The sequence below is a fragment of the Gobius niger genome (assembly GCF_951799975.1).
Source record: "Gobius niger genome assembly, chromosome: 20".
NCBI classification, from domain to species: Eukaryota; Metazoa; Chordata; class Actinopteri; order Gobiiformes; family Gobiidae; genus Gobius; species Gobius niger.
This window is the reverse complement of record NC_136871.1, coordinates 27,358,772-27,375,808: the sequence shown is the minus strand read 5'-3', so window position 1 is coordinate 27,375,808 and position 17,037 is coordinate 27,358,772. Positions and strand designations below refer to the sequence as shown.

General features: G+C 41.3%; 1 protein-coding gene across 1 annotated transcript in view; it reads left to right on the top strand.

Annotated features, from left to right (window-relative positions):
• Window positions 1–15,596, top strand: part of col7a1 (collagen, type VII, alpha 1) — a gene marked incomplete at its 3' end in the record, with an annotated part of 98,424 nt that extends 82,828 nt beyond the window's left edge. Inside the window, exons 105-118 of the mRNA XM_079578439.1 lie at window positions 1,284–1,337; window positions 2,387–2,440; window positions 2,505–2,567; window positions 2,641–2,703; window positions 3,080–3,196; window positions 8,177–8,254; window positions 8,977–9,030; window positions 9,288–9,336; window positions 10,238–10,246; window positions 12,150–12,212; window positions 13,122–13,247; window positions 14,491–14,643; window positions 15,289–15,465; window positions 15,568–15,596. Of these exons, the coding sequence (XP_079434565.1) occupies window positions 1,284–1,337; window positions 2,387–2,440; window positions 2,505–2,567; window positions 2,641–2,703; window positions 3,080–3,196; window positions 8,177–8,254; window positions 8,977–9,030; window positions 9,288–9,336; window positions 10,238–10,246; window positions 12,150–12,212; window positions 13,122–13,247; window positions 14,491–14,643; window positions 15,289–15,465; window positions 15,568–15,596 (1,089 nt within the window). The remainder of the gene's footprint in view (window positions 1–1,283; window positions 1,338–2,386; window positions 2,441–2,504; window positions 2,568–2,640; window positions 2,704–3,079; window positions 3,197–8,176; window positions 8,255–8,976; window positions 9,031–9,287; window positions 9,337–10,237; window positions 10,247–12,149; window positions 12,213–13,121; window positions 13,248–14,490; window positions 14,644–15,288; window positions 15,466–15,567) is intronic.
• Window positions 15,597–17,037: the final 1,441 nt, after the last annotated feature.

Genomic DNA, 17,037 nt, shown 5'->3' with positions numbered 1-17,037 from the left:
AGACAGGCTGTAATTTAGTTCTAATAGCCCCCGGGTCCAGCCAGCTCTTTATACAGGGAAGTCGTAAGCCTAGCAGTTTTACCAGGCATGTACTACAGCCTTAGAACGCTAGGTTGTATAATCTCATAATAGGATACTTCAGGTCATCATAAAAATACATGGTCGGTACATTGACGTTTTATTCATTGTCCTCATGTGTAGAATGAGCATAGCCCTATTTACCCCAACTGCCGCCAAAATCCTACACTGTCACTCAAAAAGTTGTTAATTCGGGTCATGCACGAGCTTAAAATAGACACTGCAGCTACGCGTAAGACCTGAGGTGGCAGTAGTGAGTATAAAAATCGTAACTTCCATCTAGTACCTTTAACAACATGAAGTGTTTGGAAAAGAAGCTGTCATGTTTGGGGACGGCCTTTGAAAGCATAGCGGCCTCATCTCCATGGAGACAAGCTGGTGGCGTCCCGCTCCCACCAACGTTTACAAGAGATTCACTTCCCTAAATAGATCTGTTGTTGAAGCGACTCTCTTGCAAGAATTGGGCAAACTAGCCAGCCTTCACACTTAGATGGCGATCGTGAGAAAATGCCCAAAAGCCAAATGAAAAAAAGCAAAGCAAAGGCCAAAATGTTTTCTTACCACATGTGGGAGAAACACATAAGACATACTGTATGTCTAGTTTTGCCTAAATCCTTTTCCACTATTTTTCCACTTCTTTTGCTGACTTAAGAATCAAGAAAAAAACAAGTTATACTTACTGTTGCAATTTCCTGTCCATTGCCATTTGCCAGCGGTATTTACTGAGCCGTCATTATCCATACATTTATCGTTTCTTTCTTTAGTCACCATTAAAGCACATGAGCACCACTAGAAGCTTTTATAGAGGAGCCATTAAACTCTTAGCTGGTGAACAACTGAACATGCTTGCTCAAACTATAGTTTGCACCTGTTGCACCAGACATGAAATATAAGACATCCTGCTTCGTATCAGGGCTGCATTTTCCCCGAACGCTGCCCCTTTGTTCTCAGAAAAAACACACTAAACCGAAGAGTCGAGGTTTCTTTTTGTGCGTCATATCCCATTCCTGTGCCAGGTGTAAGTGCCCCTGTGTGACCATGTGAAAGAAACATTTGATTCTGCAAAAACACCAGTCTTGTCTTTTGTCATCTTTCTGAGCGCATACTCTTTTTTTTTTTTTGTAGTTTGTCTAAAAACTAAAAAATGTGACTTCGGTCATAATGTTATGAGGCCGACAAAATGACATTCCTCTGTTTGTTTCCAGGGAGACAGAGGACCCAAAGGAGTGTGTGGAGGAGAAGGGCCCAAAGGAGACAAGGTAAAACTCTGAGCCACTTTGAAACTTTCTAAATGGTTAAAGCAGAACTAAGTAATTTGTTTACCTTAATAAATCCTTTACGTGGTTCCTCTGGGGGTAATACAAGTGTTAATGGGATGATTGGGGGGTCTTTCATCTCCCCCTGGTGTCTCTGGCCAGAAAACCACAATTGCAGCTCTTCCTGCCTATGGGTCGGAGGCCCCAATACACACTATTAGAATCAGAGGAGAAGAAGAACAGGCTAACGGGCAAAGCTAACTGTGGGCTAGCACCACTTAAACAGTATTTACAGCCAAGTTTGAGTGAAAAAAATGTTGTGTGTTGTGTAATTGGATGTACAATATCCCTCTCTACCTTTGTCTTTTCTGTCAGCGTAGTATTTACTCTCACGGTAAATTAATGAGTAAAAAAATGCAACATGCTACGACACCTGCAGTGGCGCTTGTGGCCTCTAGGGGCATGAGTTTCTTAGTACTGCTTTAAGTCTTTTGATTAATTTGCCCAGGTGAGGATTGTTTTGCATAACAGTTGTCTATAAACTTCCTCACAGCAAAACCTCTCTCCCGCCAGCTTAGCACTGAACACATCATTGGTGGATAGGGTGACCTAATGCGCCAGTTTCTGAACGTATATCTGTCTTTCTCTTCGGGCCATGTCCTGTGGTCGCCCAACAGAGCAAGCATTCGAAGTTCTCTCACGTCTGATTAACGGCAGATAGTACCCAATGATTCGGCAGAAACCTATAGTCTTTCTTAAGCCTCTCCATCTTGCATCACGTCCTGATTATGTTTGTTTTGAAGAGTTTTTTGTCTGACTGGTTACTCCACCGGTCATCCCCGACTAAAACTCCTGAAAATGGAACAGAGTTACGTAAAAAATGTTGGGTCGGTGCCATTTCTGAGCATTAGAAAGCTCTACAGTAGTTCTATGGCCATGTTAGCTATGGCAACCGGCTACCTATATTCACTTCGAAATACATAATACAAATCAAACGCACATTATTGTTTTTGTAAACATTTGATGGACTTTTCATATTCATTTTCTAATAGGGTGATGGTGGTTTCCCTGGAAGATCAGGTCTCCCAGGAAGAAAAGGAGAACAGGTAATATTGTACGAATAACAAGGCATGGCATCTAGTAGATTAATTTTTATTTTTTTTGTCTAAGGGTGATGTTGGGCTTCTGGGAGCTCCCGGTAGTCCGGGGAAAGAGGGGCTTGTCGGACCAAAGGTTTGTCCAATACAACAAATGAAAACAGCATCACCTGTAAAGGTCAGGACTGAAGCCGTCTTTGTGTGCGCAGGGAGAGCGAGGATTCGACGGACTGGCCGGACCCAAAGGAGCTCAAGGAGAGAAAGGAGAACGGGTACGTGCTGGTTTAGAGCTGATAAGCCACATATGAATGAGCTACTGTCATGTTAATCAGAGCCTTGCGTGTCAGCTCTGTATCCTCCATGAAACCGGTCCGTACGTGTGGTAGGGATGTAGCAATAATAACAATATCAAAAGTCACGCTATTATTATGAGCCTTTATTATATTTTGAATGTCAAGCTCCTGATTCAAATCCCTCATTGTATTGCAACTGCAGGTAGGGGCATTTACCATGACCATTTTTTTCCCATTTGAGTGCACCTAACATGAAGAAACGGTTGTTAATGAAGTCTAATGTATTATAACTGAATGGGAATGGGAATCCATCTTGCCATGATGTACAGACTGATTTTATATTTGTTTCACACAGGGCCCACCAGGAGTCCCGGGGCCCCCAGGACCCAGAGGAGCAGACGGGGCCTCAGGTCTGACCGGACCCCAGGGACCGGCCGGAACCCCTGGACCAGAGGGACTGCAGGGACAGAAGGTGACGATACAAACTGTACTAATATTTACAGTACAACATGCTGTTGATTGGTTTCAGACGGCAAAGCAACCCTCTACCCCTTTGCTGAAAGCCCTTGTGCTCACTAAATAGATTTGGATCATAATTATTTCATAAATAGAAGATTATCAAATCAGATATGTAAAATAAAATACAGGAGGTCTATCTGGTTTCAGAGGCAGTAATCTAAACCTCTCTCAGCTCTCCAGGGTCCTTCCCGTCTGCCCCATGCTCCCTTCACTTGGGCCATAAAAAGGATCAATCAAATGGAGCTCTGCCCCACACTGCCCTTTTTTACTGACAGACCTTTTGCTCTTTCTCCCTTCAGATGAGATTTAACTTTTTTTTCTTCAATCATTATTCTTAGTTTCCTTACTAGCTTAGCTTATAAAATTAGTTTCAAAATCTTTGCTATATTTATTGCTGTGTTTTATTTTAAGAAACGTCTGCTTTCAGTGGATTAGGAACTTAGTATTGTCTTATTTGGTGAACTCTTGTCTCTTATGATCTTCATAGTAATTAGCCGAATTACACGAGCGATCGCTGTTGTTGTTTGCTGGATGTTTTGGTGAATGGGAGGCAACAACTGATCCATCCAGGCCTCTAACGATGTTTTTGCCAATCATAGAACTAGTATTATTAATTTAAAACATCAAATTGTCAACAGCATTTTCAAGTAAAAATCATTGAAAAATCACTATTGATACTTAAATATATGTATAAAAAAAGAATATACAAACAATCTACAAAATCAGTTGAGGTATTTGCGGTAAAAGCCAGATAAAAAATGTTTTTTGCGACTTGCACTGAAGTTGCCACTCTAGTACTTAGTGAGTGTTCCACAGTTTGAAATGATATATTATACAATAAATATAACAATGAAAACAGTCAAAGTCAATAAACAGGAATGCTACTATTGTCCTTAATAATAATCAAATGATTTTCTTGTTGTAGAGTAAACTTCATTTGGCACCACAGATCTACATTGTAAACCATGTGCACTTTTGTGTGTCTAAATACTGCGTATTTTCCTCCAGCGCTAAACAGGAAGTCAGAGGCCAAATTAGCACAGCGTTAGCATTGGCAGTCGCTCGTTCACGTCTCCACTCTGTCTCGCTATGAACTCCGTCTCAGAAGTGCTTCTGAATAACTCAAGTAAACAATCTGGATGTGCAGGAGGGTCTGTGAGAGTCTGTGAGAGCCAGCCACAGCTGAGAATTTACTCATCTACCTACGACTTTCACGCTTTGATAACGCAGTTATTCAGGCAGTGCAGCTTTAAGTGTATTTTTTTTCGCTCTGATAGCTCTGATCATTTTGGCACTACGCTACACTGCGTAACATTTCACCCAAAAGATATGACAAAATTAGCGCAGCGGTTAGCGCCTCCGCTTCACAGCTAGAAGGTCCCGGGTTTGATTCCCACCAGGACGGGGCCTTTCTGTGTTGAGTTTGCATGTTCTCCCCGTGTCTGCGTAGGTTTCCTCCGGGTACTCCGGTTCCCCCTACCACTAAAAACATGTGCAATAGGTGAATCCTCCAGCCAGGTGATTCTGACCATCAGCCTGGCTCCACATCATGGAGATGGGTCCCCGGGCGCGGCACTGCCGTCGACCACTGCTCCTTACGGGTTGCCCCAGCGGCATCGAAGGATGGGTTAAATGCAGAGGACAAATTTCCCTACGGGGACAATAAAGTATACAAACAAAAATTAAAGCATTCATTTTATTACAGATATTTTCCTAGTTGAAAAACACATAAAAATGACCAAACAAACGTGTGCTGTTGAGCCGCTCATCTCTCCTCCGACCTGACAGGGAGCGGGACGTCTCCGCTCGTCTCCATGGAGATGTTGACTAAAGGCTGACAAACATGAGATTCACATAGCTTAGGTCCTCATCTAAATTTGATTACCCACTGCTAAAGTAGCTTTCTCTTTGTCGGGCTGGACATTGGGAGCATGTTTATTATTGGCAACAGTATAATCCAAATGTTACACAGTGTGCCTTTAAATGTCAATGATAATCAGTGCATGTTGTGATATTTATGAGCTCTCTGTGAAATATTCCGCTCAAAGATGATGAAATGTACATAAACATACATCAGTTTCTGTTTCAAACTGTGAAATATCAAAAGTGTGATTTCAAAAGATAATCATATTTTCCCTTTCAAATATCATTAAAGCTCATATTACAGTAAATAATTCATTTAGATGCTACCACAGAAAGATTCTTTTTCTTAAACTTACATCTACCTTTTGAATGCACCACAGCAGCATGTAGCTAAAATCCCCCAAAAATCAATCCCTCTCGCTCGTCGAGGTCATGAGTGGCCGCTTGAGGTCTGACTCACTGTGAGAACCAAACTCCAGCCTGGGATGAAAGAGACCGGGTTCATTTGTATTCCTCTGCTGTTTTAGGCCGTTTCACACGCACCTGTCCGAGGTTTGTTTGATTTTGGTGCTGCCTTGAGGTGATTGACAGCTCCTGCGGGACGTTTGGCTAGACCTGTCCACATAATATTCATCATAACAGAAATATGGATAAGAAAGAGTAGCCAAAAATGCACTCAAGGAAGAAGGATGTTTCTTCAAGATGGCAATATTCAAAGTAGAAGTAAAAAGTAGTTTAGTGTTTAAATAATTTAAAGCAGCACTAAGTAACTCATGCCCCTAGAGGCCATAAGCGCCACTGCAGGTGTCGTAGCATGTTGTGTTTTTTTACTCATTAGTTGACCCTGAGAATAAATACTACGCTGACAGAAAAGACAAAGGGAGAGAGGGATATTGTACGTCCAATTACACAATGGAGATCATTATTTTCACTCAAACTTGGCTGCAAATACTGTTAAAGTGGCGCTAACCCGCAGTTAGCTTTGACCGTTAGCGTGCTAGCTTCTTCTTCGTGATTCTATTAGTGTGTATTAGTGACTCCAACCCCTAGGCAGCGAAGTTGCAATTTACTTAGTATTCCCTTAAAGTTAGGGTATGTAAACGTTTTTTTGTTTTTTTCATAAGCATGTCCTATTGGCTGATTTATGAGGTCAGCGTGCTCAAATCAAATCCCGGTGTTACTGATAACAAACACATACAGTAAATTATAATTTTTTTTGATCAACTTTTTATTGGTGCGATGCCATTATTGCAATTTACAATAATAGTATACAGGCATAGCACATTTTTTTCCCCCCATTTCTTTTTCCCAATCCCTCTTGAGATGGGCATCATATCTGTTGAATCATCAAACGAAACCCAAAAACAGATACACTGAAGGAAATTCCTTAAGGAAAGATCAAAACAAAACAAATGGAAATGAGAGCAAAAGAGAAAAGGAAAGAAAAAAGAAAAAAGAAAAATAAAAATATATATAATAATAATAAAATAAAATAAGATAAAATATAATATGACCCTGTCCAGGATATACAACCACAAGTGCATTGATATGTTATTTGAAATACAAAGTGCTAATTTCCTCCGTCAAAAGACATCTGCGGAAATAGCAAAATATACATAAAGAATATGTACAATATGTAGAAACTATTCACAACAGGATACGTACAATTATGTACAATGTACAATAGTACAGGCAGAAAAAGGAACAAAAAAAAACAAATGCAGTTTCTATTCCACCGCCAGTGTAGACAGTAGATTGGACCAACAAGTAATATTTTTACATACAGTAAGACTTAAAAATACATAAATGACTGTGCTGCTGATCCACATTTTCACATGCTACTCTTTTTTTACACAAACAAACACTCATAGCGTATCCTACAGCCATTACCTTTAAGCGCTTGTAGCATGATTTCTTAAATGGAATCTGACGGGCAAAACATTATTTAGCACAAACATTTCGAAAGTCACTTTATACACCTGATTCAAACCAAAAAAATGTCATTTTTTTTCGAGCCGTTGGTATTGTAAGAGCTAGAAATGAGCTGAAGGTACAATTAACAAATGAACCATCAGCTACTTCCTCTGTTTGACAACTTTCAGTCATGAGCTCTTGAAAAAAAAAAAAAAAAAAGATTCCCCGCTTGAGTTGCAAGTCGGCTGAATTTCCAAACTAATTATGTTCATGTAGCCCCAAAAAGAGGCCAGAGCTGCTGACGCAAAAGCCCAACTTAGAAAAGCCATCTCGGAAAAATGATGTTTGCATGCATATACTGTGCTCAATGACTTATTCAAAGCCAGAATGATCATGTTTTAAGTAGCCTATGGATTTGTATTAGCATCATAGTTATCATAATATAGACACAGAACAGGGAACAGGAGAGAGAGAGAGAGAGTTGATATTGCATTGAGCAAATACTGTATATGGGCTGGTGTGTGAGATGCCCCAATTTGCAAAGCACTCACCATTTGAGTGTTATTTATAAGCACTTCAATCTCAAAAGACCCAAACCCCTTTTCTAGCCCTAACCAGACAAGGGGACTTTGCACCGTGCTTCTATGGCATGCAATTATGTGCTTGGAATTTGTAGAAAATGAAATACAAAATAAAACATACATAATGTGGTGAGCTGGACAAACAAAAACATATACAGAGCCTGGACCACGTCTCCCACCCCCACCCAACTTATGACAACCCATAAACTAACCTCAAGGAAATGAAAAGTCGAAAACATGGCATTTGGTCCCAGCGGACCCAACATGACGGCTAAAAGTGTACAAAAAACTCAGGAAGCCTGCAGGGAGCAGCAGCTGAGCTCCAGTGGCCAATTTATCAGCAGCTACAGAGTGCTGCAAAAAGGAAGAAAACAAAAAGGAAGAAGAAGATTATTTGAATAGCGCCTTTCACAAAGCGCTTTACATGAGACAATTTGACGTTCACTCCATACTCGGCGGTGGGAAGCTATGTGTGTAACTTCAGTTTACCCTGGGATTTGAAAGAAGTCCAAATAGTATTGGCTTATGTGTCTTGCAAATGTAACTCAGTCTATTGTTTGCTGTGTCTTGTTCAGGGGGAAAGAGGGCCATTAGGTCCGGCCATGATCGGCCCCCGGGGGATCCCAGGAATCCCAGGAGACCGCGGCGAACGAGTTAGTATCACGTGAACTATCACACATGCTTTTTCTTTTTAAAGGTTTCATTTTTTGTTGTGATGTATTTAGTTTGGATCATAATACACTTGACAAATATGCAAAACCAATCCCTTTTTACTTGCAGCTGCCACAGAAAAATCAGTGGTGGTTTGGAAAACTTAACACTTCCTTACACAACTGGGTGTAGTCCCGCAGCGGACGCTCAATATTGTTGCGCTAGACTTTGTACTTTGTAATCATTTGTAATGATATAGTATTCTGGTCCACGCGATCCAGACCAACAACTGTGAACATGTTCAACTGACCTTACTCAGGGGCTCCCAAACTTTTCAGGCTGCTGCTCCCAAAATAAAAAATAAAACGTATTGATGTTTGTTCTGATTTCAAGCAGCAAAGCATTTACAAATTTGTTTTATTACCAATTCATTTTTCCAATTCCAATTCAATTTAAAATTTAAAATAAAAGATATAGTAAATTCAGTGCAGTCATGTTTGGAAACCACTGACCTAGCTCTGGTTGAAAAAAGACAAAAATACTTTCTTTATTGTATTTAATGACAACCAATGACACCAGCATGCTCTCAGCTCCATGTTCTGATTTGACACATTTGGAATCTTTTGAGGTCAAGCGCTGCATTGCCCCGGGTGTAATAAATTAGCCCACGCTGCTGCCTCTCAGTGGGCTGTATGTAAACTCAAACCTGTCCATGTTATTTCAGGGGGACATGGGCCCAGATGGAACCAAGGGAGACAGAGGAGAGCCAGGCATGACGGTCAGTGTATCCTCCCCACCTCCGGGCGAACTTTGGACAGTGTGACTTCAACCAGCACATGGACGTGAAGCTCAACATGAGCTTATATTTCATGTCCTGTAGTGATGTCGGTAACTTTGTGTGGTGGCGCGGGACACTTTCTGACTGTAGAAACCCAAGTACTTTTCCAGACATGTGCTGTTTTCTTTAAATTTGAACGATAATCAGCCCTGGTTTGGAGACATTACTGATAAATTTTGTGCTTTTGTACTTTGTAGGAGGATGACGTCCGCGAGTATGTCCGCACTGAGATGAACCAGCACTGTGGTGAGTCTGACGCAGCTGAAGATGCTAATTTATGACCAAAACGTCCCCAAGCTGAACCTCAGATAAAATCAACATCTATTTCATGGCCCAGTTTCAATGTTTTCCTCTGTCGCAGGAAAAAGAAAATCACTTACTACGGCACACAGCGTTTTCCTTGAATAATGAGGAAATGGTGCTAATGATCATTTTATTGTGACCCATTTACATGAAGGAATCATAGACCATTTGCTTGTCTAATTTTAGGTTGATTTGGTTTAGTTTAAAGATGGCGCTAATGATGGAACGCTAATGACCTGGGATGGAACATTTGAGAAACCACCGAATGTTGGATAATCTTTTTCTATAATCGAGCAGCCCTACCTGTAACATATTTAGCACCCACAGATAAAGTCAAGTCAAAATCGGGTTCATATAAATCTTTTGACAGATTGATCAGTAGAAGTGGAAAACAGGCACTTGGAGCTAGCGTTAGCATGTAGCATGAAGCTAACAGTAGGATTTATGATTGGCCACTCCTGTTGTGTGTTCAAATGTGGGCCGTTGAACCACTTTGACCTTCTCCGTGTCTCTGTATCTTTGTTTAAACTGTCAGTAACTATCTATTGTATGGAGAGAATCATAATCAGCAACTGTTTACATTGACCTAGTATCTTCTGGTTAGGGCTCTGCCTCAGACTCACTAGACAATATTTTTAAGATAAGATAAGATGGTACTTTATTGATCTCACAGATGGAGAAATTGCAAGAAATATGCAAGAAATATTTGCATTGCTGTTAAGAAAATCAAGTCTGCACAATATAATATCAACCAATGAAACTGCTTAAACTGACTGTGATGTTTTTTTGTTTTTTTTCCCTCTTGTGTGTCTCCTGTTCCTTCCGGTCCATCTGCCGGTCCCAGCGTGCGGAGGTGAGTTCGTCTCTAAACAGATACCGTTGGGACTGACTGTGGCATGACTCACACTTCACATATGCTTCAACAGCCCAGACGTACGCGAGTGAGCGGAGCAATCAGGCTAATCTTTCCAGCTTTTGAAAAAGCACCAGTGATTGCCTGTATTTGCATATGTGCGCAAGTGCCGTTTGACATGGTCTAAATGCTTGGCTAAAACGTGTAGGCCTCATTTATAAAAGGTCATTATAAATGATTCAAGTGCATCATTTATCAGGATATAGTTTTATATAGTCACAAAGGTTCTCTGTCCAGTGTTCTACACTTCTGTTTGGTCCTTCCCTCACATCTTCCACTACTCATGTAATTCTTATGACGGTTTAGAGTCTCATACAAATAGATCGATGTTTGAAGGTTGTGAGCAGGCACTGAATCATGGACGGTTACACGTTGAACTACTTCAGATTTAAAGACTCGACTGGAGAAAACATGGAGCTTTTGGTAACACTTTATAATAACTACACCTTATTTAGCCTTAATAAATGATGAGTTATAATAATAATATTGATAATTAAATAATGATAATTAATTCACTGTCATAATAAATACTTAACTACTGCAGTTAATGCCTAGCTCATAATGAATAGTTCTTCACATACTTCACTTAATCATTGTTAAAGGGACTATATGGAGTTTAAAAATGTTAGAATTATGTATTTTCCTCCCCCTACATGTTCCAACAATGTCCTTATGTGTAGAATGAGCCCAGACCCATTCACCACAACTGCCTCTAAAATCCTGCACTGTCACTCAAAACAGTGTTACTTTGGGTCTTAATATAGAAGCTGCAGTTACACGTGTGACCTGAGGTGGCAATAGTGAGCACAAAATGGCTAACTTGCATGTAGCCCCTCTAAGTAAAAATAAAAACTAGACAATTACATAGAATTCAAATATTATTCCAATAATAATGTTAAAGAAATATCGGCTTGTTTAATACTAGCCACCCACATAATCTTGACCCGTCTATTTATTTGTGTGAGACACAGCTAATCCCTCATGGAGTAATAACAGGAGAGGAAGACCAGGGGCCATCATAACCCATGGCAAGGCAACTACTGACACAGAAAGAAAAAGGAAACGAGATGTTTTCATCATGAACAACTGATCTGCTGTTGGTGCAATTTGTCACAACATTGACAGAATCCACAACACTGGGATGAGGCGGCCTGTTGATAAATATGCAGCGATACTGAGGAGCGGCCTCGTGTTTGGCAACGGTTTAACACCTCAAAGGTTAATGACGAGTGAGTCAGGCCGAGTGTGAGATCTCTGCTTGTGACTGGACAAAAGTAGGTCTGTCAGTAAAGTAGGTTGAGTCCAGAAAGCATTAAGTGTGCTCAAATGATCATTACCAAACACGCTTGCAAAAACAATAAATAAAGTTGATCAATATATTGGCGAAGTATTGTTATTGCAGTACTAGTTGACAAATCCATATTGCATGATGCCACTATTTTTGGCTCACATAATCAAAAACAAAATGTATGGTAACATAAAGGTTGATAAAAGTTTAGTTTTAGCCATAATTTTTTGCCTCACTTGATATTTTAGCTGCGTTTTGGGCCCAAATGTGTGTATGTCAAGCCTTACAGAAGAAATGCTTAATAGAATTACAGTACACAAAGCATGACACTGACATCGGCGAATGCTCATAACATTAACATTATGGTCACCTAGGTCATAATGTTTTGCCTGAACAGTGTATATTGCATCGAGATAATTGACACTGGTGAACGTTGATGCTTTGGGACTTCTTTAATACCTGGACTATAATGTGAAAACTAACTAACTCCTCTTCTTCCTCTCTTAATTTCTGCCTATCCTTTGGCTTGTGTCTTTTCCAAAATGGTTGTTCCAGGTTCCGGCCCGGTCAGATCCCGGCCTGTCCCAGAGAAGCAGGCGTCTCGAACAGGGGAGGCGGGTGAGTGTGCCCCCTTCGGCTGAGGTTCAAATGCACATGGGTCTGTATGCTTGCCTATTCGAAGCATGGGAGGGGATGGAGTTGGAGTCTTTTAGTAACATTTGGTGGTTTTCCAGTGTGGAAAACAAAGGGCTCCACTATTGTTTAAAAAAAAAACACAGTTCATAATGAGCTAATGGTCCGATTACACTGAACTGAATAGCACTGTTTCTGTCAAAATGTGTTGTCATCATGCATTACTGTGCACAATAATGCACAGACTGGATCTTAGACAACACTGTTATCTCTTTGAGTACAATTATCTTTTGGAAAAATATAGATTTTTATTTTACTTTATCCAGGAATTACATGGTACCTGGACAAAGAATGTTTATCAAGTTATTAAACATTAAAAAACATATTTTGGTTTACATAGCATTAAGAAAGGGCGTAACAACAACAAAAAATTAATTTAGAGCCATACTACTTCATGAGCATTATTTGAATTACACCTGTTTTTAATGTTGAAAAATACAACAAATACTGAAAAAACATTCCCTTACAGTGTTTGAGTTTGCAGGGATCGGGTCATCAATAGCTCGTCTCCATGGAGATGTTGCTGCTTTACTTTGACGTTCAAGTACAATAGGTCCTCTACCAGATACTTTATTCTGGCTGATCATTGGGAACATGTTTGGAATCTCTGTGTATTAACTGTGCCCTCACAATGTTCCACAGTGTAGCTTTAATCTGCAGACCCATGACACTTGCCCTGACATTGTATAGTTATATGAAAACAAACATAAGTCTAATGCGCAGATTTCAGCCTGTATGTAGCTGAAAAGGTGAACCTCCCTCTGCTGGTAACCTGCCTATTTAAACGCACTTGCCTTACTTACTGTACTGTACACCGGTCGCTCTGTCCCGCAGGCCGAGAGCTGCGTGTGGTGATGAACACAAACGATCCGGACTATGAGCACATCTACTCCATCGAGGCGTACGACGACCCCAGGGACGAGCTGCTCTTCTTCAGCCCATCTGCCAACGGGACGAAGGGTACGATTCCCGCTGAGCAGCGCACTTTCAAACACTCCGAAACACTCAGGGCTCTGTGCAGCAAGTGGCACCTTCCCACACACGCACGACTCACCAGCAGGCTCCCATCAGTGTCTGAGGACTTTAAATGTCTTCTTCAAAGTGAAAATGGTGTCTCGAGCAGGGAGAGCAAATGCTTCGAAATGACTGTAAGGAAACTGGTAAAAGCAATGGAAAAAGACAAGGACTTTATAAACTCGACGCGGCCAGCATCAAATACAAGGTTCACTAACAACAACTCAACTTACAGCAAGAAGAGTTTGCATGTTGTCCTTATGTCTGGGCGGGGTTCCTCAAAAACCACAAGCTGACAATAAGCCGAATGCCCATCTCGGGTCACCCGTTACATTATGGGTAATGGAATTTCTTTGGGCTACCAAATAATTTTGATAGTTAGTGTAAAGCATTGAAGAAAGCTCTGATTTGGACCATTTTAACCGCTGGAAAGTTGATGATGGAAAGCGTTTTTGTCGTTGACGTGGAGCTTGTTACAATATTAGCATAAAGTCTATTTTTACATCCAGGGCTGCGAACAGAGATAGACAGAGACTGAAAGAACTGAACGGCCGTTCATATGTAGAGATGCTTCAAAGTGACGACCAGTCCTTGTTCACATAGTTGGAATAACTATGTGAGAAAAACTTTTTTGACCCTTGAGAGCGACTGTTGGACAAAGTGCAGGGTCTGAAATTGTGGCCTCATGTCTTTTTTTTTTGTCAATAAGGAAGTGGACAGTAAACGAAATCTTTTTTATCATTATTGTGACCAGAGAGATCCACGTACACATATAGGCTATGCCATCTAAATGTACATTATTTGTATTTTTTTTTACGAGTGATCTGATGGTGTACAACATAGCTAGTTAATCGCTAATTTGACAGATTTTTCCCTGGCTTTCAAGATATTGACAACATAAATATTTGCAAGAAATGTCACTTGAGACTCATAGTCTTTAAACAAATGCCCGTAAGCCTTATAATTCACAGTTATGGCTCTTCTCACTTCAGTGTTCACGCTTCACTACCTGAACTCGTTCACACATTTCAATGGAGGAGTGGTTTGTTTGGGCCGTAATTAGCAGCCTGATCGACCCACGCATGCGCAGTCGAGATGGGCATTCGGCTTATAGTAATAAGACAGTTCCAATGACTGTAGCCTGCCGCACCTCTGTGTGCGTCTAATACTTCTGTGTGTGCGCCGACAGATGCTGCCGTCAAAGAAGCGTCAGAGAAAAAGATCGACAAACCGTCCAAAGCGGCTGCGATTCCGAAGGCTGTCAGCGGTCAGAAGTCAGACACTTCAGTGAAAGCAGTCAAGGCCAAAGCTGTCAGGACCAGGCGCATGGCCAAAGGGAAAGGTACAATATTGTTCCAATAAAAAGTATTTGAAGAGCTGCCTGTTCAGTCTGTCATGTCAGAGGCCAGAAAACATCTATTACATTCCAAACACTCTTTTCAATTGCCTGCAGAAATTCTATATGTGCTTCAAAGAAAAACGTTAAGATGTGCTCAGTCAAAACAGGGACATACCGTTTATACCGGTCTTTGACGCTTTTGGTCAATCTCTCCTGATAAAAATGAAAATATGTTTTTGTGTGTGTTAGGCTTCAATTTCTTTATATAAGTTAGTGAATATTAAGCCAGTGCTGAGTCTGAATGAGTCTGAATGAGGTTTTTAACATGGTCTATTTACAGTCAGCTAAAGAGAATTCTTAGGGAAACCTTCGGGAAAATGGCAGCCGTTTGTTGGAGAAATATGTGTGCCAAATTTCAGGTTTGTGCCATCAGCGGATTCATTTTGGCCAAACATTGACTTGAGGCGCATTGCTATAAAAATGTTGTGTTTTCAGACGGGGCCATGTTAATGACTTGGTATCCACCTTAGAATGTAAAAAACCTGAAGGACGTAAAAAAAAAAAAACACCAGTGCGCCTGTTTTAGTGTGTTATTGTTCTTGCATAAAGACGGGTTAATGATTCCTTGCCTCTTTCCGTCCTGCCCAGACCCAGAGGAGCACTGCCTGCTGCCGATGGAGGAGGGCAGCTGTGGGCGCTACACCCTGCGCTGGTACTTCAACAGCGTGGTCCAGGCCTGCAGACCCTTCATCTACAGCGGCTGCGAGGGCAACCTCAACCGCTTCCTGCACCCCGAGGACTGCGAGGAAGCCTGTCTCGGGAAAGGTGATGAAATTGTATTGTGCTCGGGTTCTGTTTGGCAGTAGGACAACAGTCATAAAGAAACGTGGTTTAAGCTGCTGATTCACCATTGTTTTTGCCTTACAGGTCCGAGTCCTTTGAGAAGAGCGAGATGATAGAAACAAGACTGCTCCTCACACGCCACTGTTCAATAGAGAAATGTGTCAAAAGCCAATGCATATTTTTATTTATTGTTCCTTTAAAACAAACTAAAGAGTGTTGTTGTTGTTGTCGCTTTGTTGAAATTGCACATGTGGATTTATGCTTTCATTCCCACATCCTTCTCTCCTCCTCTCATCCTTCTTCTCTCGACACTGGTCTGTAGCTTGAACGAGTGCAATTTTAGGCAGATTTTTCCGTGCGCATGTGTTCATATATAGATTACTACAATGTTCACTAGAGTAGCAGGGGGCACAGCCTAAACTGAAATAGGTCGCGTTCTAGAAATAGTTCTGGTCATAATGTTGGAGGGCTGATACAACTCTATGGGAGAAACACAGTTTTTGTAAGAAATCTTTCAAAAGAAAATTGATAAATGTATCAGTATCACTTGCATTAGAACACAAACCCGCCATATTGTTTTTGTGGCAGAAAGGAGTTTCTACTGGCAAAAATCACACTCATGGTCTATATTGAATATTGACTCCACTTTTGGGCACCTTTCAGAGAAAATAAGTCTTAAGTTTATTTGTGCGGACAAAGAAGACAGTGAACTTTGAGACAGATTTTCCTTTGGACTATCCAGTGATGATAATGGGTGGATGGATGGATGGATGGATGGATGGATGGATGGATGGATGGATGGATGGATGGATGGATGGATGGTGGATGGATGGATGGATGGATGGATGGATGGATGGATGGATGGATGGATGGATGGATGGATGGATGGATGGATGGATGGTGGATGGATGGATGGATGGATGGATGGATGGTGGATGGATGGATGGATGGATGGATGGATGGATGGATGGATGGATGGATGGATGGTGGATGGATGGATGGATGGATGGATGGATGGATGGATGGATGGATGGATGGATGGATGGATGGATGGTGGATGGATGGATGGATGGATGGTGGATGGATGGATGGATGGATGGATGGATGGATGGATGGATGGATGGATGGATGGTGGATGGATGGATGGATGGATGGATGGATGGATGGATGGTGGATGGATGGATGGATGGATGGATGGATGGATGGATGGATGGATGGATGGATGGATGGATGGATGGATGGATGGATGGATGGATGGTGGATGGATGGATGGATGGTGGATGGATGGATGGATGGATGGTGGATGGATGGATGGTGGATGGATGGATGGATGGATGGATGGATGGATGGATGGATGGATGGTTACCATAGTTACCGCCATAGAATTTTCAGTTGCCCACTGTCTCTATTTAGGCTCTATAGGATGTTGAGATGTCAGCAGACCTATCTCAGTTTTCGCAGGGCTCTCAAGTCTCACGCATGTCACGCGTTGATAAACCTTTCCAAGTTTTGAGTTTTGAATTGCTTTGTTGTGGCAAACAAATATATTTTATC